The 6,000-nt window shown below is 40.6% G+C and overlaps 1 protein-coding gene across 1 annotated transcript; it reads right to left on the bottom strand.

Annotated features, from left to right (window-relative positions):
• Window positions 1-1,466: 1,466 nt before the first annotated feature.
• On the bottom strand, window positions 1,467-4,091 carry gadd45ba (growth arrest and DNA-damage-inducible, beta a). The gene is made up of 4 exons (XM_079858116.1): window positions 2,894-4,091; window positions 2,681-2,782; window positions 2,358-2,577; window positions 1,467-2,255 (listed from the first exon to the last, which is right to left on the bottom strand). Exons 1-4 carry the CDS (start codon window positions 2,935-2,937, stop codon window positions 2,142-2,144), a joined length of 480 nt encoding a protein of 159 aa, XP_079714242.1. The 5' UTR covers window positions 2,938-4,091; the 3' UTR covers window positions 1,467-2,141.
• Between the last annotated feature and the right edge of the window lie 1,909 nt (window positions 4,092-6,000).

Genomic DNA, 6,000 nt, shown 5'->3' with positions numbered 1-6,000 from the left:
ACAACGTGCGTGTGATTCTGAATAACCATAATACATCATATAGACATCATATCATCAAATGAACAGCAGGACGAAGGTGTTTTGTTGGATGAATCTCTCATAGGATGCACTGTTTGTTTTATCAGCAGGTGTTAGCATGTATGTTCTTCACCTCTCAGAGTTCACAACATTGACCTGAACAGCAACTGAGCTGGAAAAACAAAGCTCACAAAGAAGTGTGTGCCAGAGTTTTACAGAAAGGTGGTGGTGGTGGTAACTTAATGCTACGCACTAGTAACCCAGACCTTTTAGATTCAAGCCGTCAAAGGATAAAGCATGAACTAGCATTTTGTGCCCTTGAGGAAGACACGATCCCAGGATGCTGCTGTAATATGTGAGGCGGCCTTTGCAATTCGGAGGCCCGTTTCAAAGAAGCAGTTGCAGGCCCCCATAATTCAGTCAAACGATTTGTTAAAAACACACAACGAAATTCATTTAGTAACGAAACATCTCTGTGTTGCTCAGAGACGGCTCTGGATTTGTATGGAAATATTTTTGTTGGTAATAGTGCAAGAACAGACAATGTTCTAAGACTAAAATGAGTCACCTAACATTAACTTATTGTTTATTGAACTGTTGTATGAAATCAATAGGCTATCACATTTGCAATCAATGGCACTCTATGGCCTGTAATAAATATTAAAAACAAGAGATCAAACAAGGACATTTTTGACCCATATATCTTGAATTTTGGTGGCATTTTTGCCCCTAGCCCCCATCCATTTCTGTGATAACAGGAGACAGGGCTCTTTTTCGAGTGCAAGCGGAGGCCCCTTCTGTTGTGAGGCCCGTTAAACATAGCAAAAGGCAGCTGTGTACTGTAACAAGTTCTCTGCTACACAACTATTGTAGGTTGTTCCAGAAATAATAAGAGAAGTGTAACCAGTGTGATAACCTCTACGTAATGACTTACTGAAAAGTGCTTTTATAGATTATTTTCTGGAGGTTATCTAAGCCCTGTGCAGTCTCTTTATAGAGGAGTGGAGCTTGTGAAAGCAGACGGAACTCGGCATAAATATCTCATATGTCTGCATTCCTGTCAGCGCAGTGTTGTAATTAACTGTGTCAGTAAGGATATGACGTTGATTCCAGGACAAGAGGATACAAAGACTATCCTTTGGCAAACTGTGCGATTTGTTTGCACGTCACTTAGGGCTCTTGTTCTTTCCTAACATTTCCACTGAATGCATTCACACCTCAGTGTGGCCAATCCCTCCCACTCCTTGCTGTACAGTCCAGGCTAATTTTGGGAAGACACTGGGATTTGCAAGGAAGTTAACCAGGAAATTCTTTGTTATTTTAAACATTGACCAAGGTAAGTGTATCTGCATGGCCCATTTACAATTATATACTAGTGCCCCTATAAGAAATCTATTGAATTGTCTACCACCCCTAAACCCCCCAAAGCAAAACATCAGACAGAGGAGTAAGTCTCAAACAATAATTTATTGAAACAATGTTGCATTTGACAAGAGAAGCAATGCATATATTACTCTGTTTAAATTACTGGCAATAACTTAACCAACAACAATTCATAGTATGTATGCATGTATGCAACTCAGCATTATTCATGTTGTTCCACAAACACGGTCCTTCTCAGTGCAGTCTAAGCGATTGCAGTCCATTTGTAGCTTGACATAAATGCTACTGCAGTTAATCGTGTCCGGCTAATACACAGATGATTCACTCAACATTTCAAAATGTTCGTCCCGCAGTCAGCGATAGTGACGTACACTCATCTCTTTCCAACCCATTGCACATATGAAGCCGGGGGCGCGCGCGCGCCCACGCCGCCTGCGTGCAAGTTCTCCAGTACAGCTTGTGCCGACAGGCAGGCTTTCACAGTTCATTTTCCCACAACTTGTTCCTCCGCTACCAAAACGACCACTTTTTCCTTTTCCCACGGAGGACACGACAAGCTGGAGGGGCAGGGGGGAATCATGTACCGAGCGCACAGTTCCATGAGCTCCGCTTTCTCTCTCACAGCCCCTTCACATGACGCAGCAGAGCAGTCAACGGCGGCTAGTGCAGAGCCCATTTGCTTTCATTCGCAGAGAATGACCCTTTCATCCTTTCCTTGCAGCAATAGCATCGCGACTCGTTCAACGTTCTTGCAGGGACAGATAAGGAATCCATTGGTTTTTGCAACGGCTCTCTTCACAGTAGTTGCCCACGTCCTTCAACGCCTGGCATTTGAGTGGTTGGCATTGAGAGTTCTGTGAAAAAGCATAAAATGCAACGTAAGTCAACGTCATGTGATATTAAGATTCGAAATGATTTGCCTTCGCTAAGCAGTGTGCGAATAAAAGTGTACTTACAGTGACTAGGATGCAGTGGAAGTCTCTCGGCTCGCTGTTGTCCACGGCGGCTGGCTCGTCGAGCACCTGCGCGAGGCGCCTCAGACCAGACACGCGCAGGATGTTGATGTCGTTGTCGCAGCAGAACGCCTGAATGAGCGTGAAGTGAATCTGCAGCGCAATATCGTCCTGGTCCTCCTCATCGGTGGCCAGAACGCACAGTACGACACAATCTGGGTCTCTGTAAATCAAATCAAATGCAATTAGACTCCTGTTTGTGGCGATAACGCAATATAGCAACATCAGTCTAATATGCAAAGTCAGGCATAAATATATATACTTACACATTCATTAGTTTTGCAGACTCGTAAACGCCGACTGTTAGACAGTCTTGTCTCTGTGCTGCTACCAGCAGCTCTTCCAATGCTTGGCTCGCTGTGTCCATTCTGTAAAAAAAATGCGACTATGGTAAGCGACAGTCGGATAGTTCTCTATATAGAGAAAAAACACATATTGAGATTCGCAGTTGATATTCATGCATGCAATAAATAACTTACTTTTTATCAGTTATGTTGCATCCAACGAGTTCTTCCAGGGTCATTTTGCTTCAAATAATAGTAATCCACAAGTCTCCAGGAGATCGTAAAATCCAGTCAAAGTGTGCTGTCCAAAAGTATAATCCAGATAGCCTATCACTTGGAGTTGTAGTATTCCTTTGCTCGCTTCGCTGTGTCTCCGAATTAGTTTCTGCCGACTTCGAGCGAAACGCACGCATATATACCGCTTTCGAGTTGGGCGCGGCTTAGCAAAACGCTCGTCTTTCTGATTGGTTAGAAATGTTCCACAAGCGTCTTGCGCTCGCGCAACTATTGGTCGTGGGGGAAACTCCTGCTTTCACCCCACGTGGGCTGATTCGCGGAACATCTCCCCAAACTACCAATACAACACGAACCTAGCAGCTTTCAATTTGTTTGTACTGACTGAGACCGATGGAATTTCCTTATGGAAATGATGGAGTTTCCCAGTTGCTTTCGATGTGCATGTTGCAGTTATATCTGAAACCTTTGCATCATGTAGGCTACAGAACGTAACGAAGCCAGAATTTCATTTTTGAATTGCAAGTAGCCTATATTACATATGTGGGAAAAGAATAGTCATTGTATCATATGTTTATTGAATCTATAACATTTTGCCACGTCCTGAAATTGCACGAGCTGGTTTGTCGAAAATCCCTTATATAGGCCTATGATGATGACTCGTGACTCCTGGCATCCTGTGCACAGTTAGAGACGAAAATGATGCATTAAAATCGACGGCGTTGTTTATTCGGGCTATCTTTGCAGGAGACATTGTTTTGTTTTGCAAAACGCAAGTCGTCTGAACTGGCTCTATGTAGTTGAGTTTCTGTCTCCTTCTTACCTGGAACTTTCATTACCCAAGCTGTTCCAGTTCCACCGGCTAATTATAGACGGTACAGTCACAGGATCAGAGCTGTTGATGTTATCATGGGACCTTGTTGTGCTCGAGTTACGAAACCCGCCGCCGGACTGCATAAACACTGGGGTCAACATCTTGCACTTCATAGTTTGATCGATTTCCATTCCTCGATAGACATGCCTTCAGGGTCATAATAATATGACTGTCATAATATCATCAGCACATTACGTGCATGTCCCTGCTGCAGCAACACTTTCAGTTATGGCTTGTACGTTGAAGTGCATTCCTGTGCTTCTAATGAATCTCAAGGGATTTTTCAAATCAATCAATAACTCAATAACTGGATTGAATCAATTAACTGTTCTAATGCGCCATCTGCTGTTAGATGATCATAAACTGATGTAGCCGAAGTTATCACAATGTCACTTAATAACTGTACTTTTGCATGACATAAATTGGAATTAACAGTAAAGAAATGCTATAATCTTAAATATGATAAAGAGTGCTACTGGTTCAAGCCAAGCATTTCAGCAATCAGTCCTTCAGCAGAATGATCTTCTATCAACGAGTGTCCCCTACTGGTTATGATATGTCACTACAAATTAATTGTAATATTAAATCTCATAAACGGGTACATTCTTGCGTTACTTGTCTGTCCTCTAGGGTGATTTTAAAGTTAAATAAAAAATGCTTTAAATCATTCTAGTTTTAAAATAGATTGTTTATGCCTAATTTTTAAGAGTTTTAAAATGTTAGATTTGCTAGATTCTGTTACCGTGGAATTGAAAAGCATCAGGTGACCACTCTGTAAAGGCAAAAGTGACAGTGAAATCATAAATGTTACTAAGTGTAAGATTGTTGCATTGTGATGGGTTGGGGTAAGATGCTGCTACTAGTGTTATTATTTTTAAATTGAATAATTATTGCAATTAATGGGGTTAATATTAAGTATTTCCATGAATTAGATTTCAGACATCTTTGCTTTTATGAAAACCTTTAGGTTAGTTGAGTGAAATCGAGTGGAATCGAAAGCTATTATGACATATCTTCAATTAAAATATGGGCAATTAAATACGTAAACATTCACATGCCTCTATATAGAATATCATATTTTAACCTTTCAGATGAATCTATTTTACTGGTTGGCCTATTTTGCTTTGTCTGACATGTTCTAAATTGTCAAAATAAAAATGTAAATACAATAGTTTATTTAGTATTGTACATAATTGATACCTGGATAAACTTTTACAGAATGTTTAAATACATTTTAATATAATTATACTAAAATGTATTTATATATTCTGTAAAAGTGTATCCCAGGTATAGGCCAACTTTTAATATTTGACAGTCCGTGCTATAACAACTAAATTAGCAATTGTTTCTATGTATTTCCTATACATTGGCTGATGCATCACCGTCCAGCACATATTACAATTTAAAAGTAAATCCACATTGTTCAACTATAGCAAGCCCAAGGCTTATCAATTTTTTTTCTCCAGAAAGTGAGAAATCCCATTGCCACCACTCACCATTTACTATTATACAAAATGATTCCTTCACACATGATATCTATATTTACCCATTCGGAGACTGATCAAGGCCATGTTCTCATCTTCATTCCATTATTTTTTGTTCTTCTTCAAATATTCAAAAATATCCCTATAACTGAAGATTCACCCTTATACATTTAAGTAAGCTTCTTGGATTTACTCTTTTTTGATCTGATCTATCGTTCAGAAAACGCGAAAATGTTTTTATTCGGTGATCGTCATTTGGCAAATTCCGGTCGCACGTTTACAAAAGCAACCGTTACTGTAATTATAATATGGTTGAGCCCACATTATCCTGAGTGTGTTTATTGGCTGTGAATCGTGTTAGTTAATTAGCAGGACTTCAGACTACCTCCATCGTGCTCTTTGAAGAATGCCACATAAGTGAGGAGGAATAACTTGTCCGGGGATGTTTAACAGTTGTAATATACAGGAAGCCGAGTAAGGGGGTTGGCAGTAGTCCTGACTCCTGCACGTAGGCTTCTACCGTCTCACGGATCCCCCGTGGCACCTTTTCATTTGGAATACACTTTACACTTAATCTTGACACCTCACCCCTCACAGTACACACACCAGTCGGGTCCATGGTGGGTTTGCATAACGTCTACAGGGTCTCCAAAAGTCCGTGGTTCGCTAAGTAACTAACACACCCATTAGTAAAGTCTCGGGAACAGAGG

The sequence above is a fragment of the Squalius cephalus genome, assembly GCF_949319135.1.
Source record: "Squalius cephalus genome assembly, chromosome: 22".
NCBI lineage: Eukaryota > Metazoa > Chordata > Actinopteri > Cypriniformes > Leuciscidae > Squalius > Squalius cephalus.
Note: the sequence above shows the minus strand (reverse complement) of the source record. Positions and strands in the feature narration are given on the sequence as shown.

Coding starts and splice junctions, on each gene's coding strand:
- gadd45ba (XM_079858116.1), bottom strand. CDS start 2,937: ATGACCCTGGAAGAACTCGTTGGATGCAACATAACTGATAAAAA. Junction 2,783..2,893: donor TGCAACATAACTGATAAAAA/GTAAGTTATTTA, acceptor TTTTTTTTACAG/AATGGACACAGCGAGCCAAG. Junction 2,256..2,357: donor TCCACTGCATCCTAGTCACT/GTAAGTACACTT, acceptor GCTTTTTCACAG/AACTCTCAATGCCAACCACT.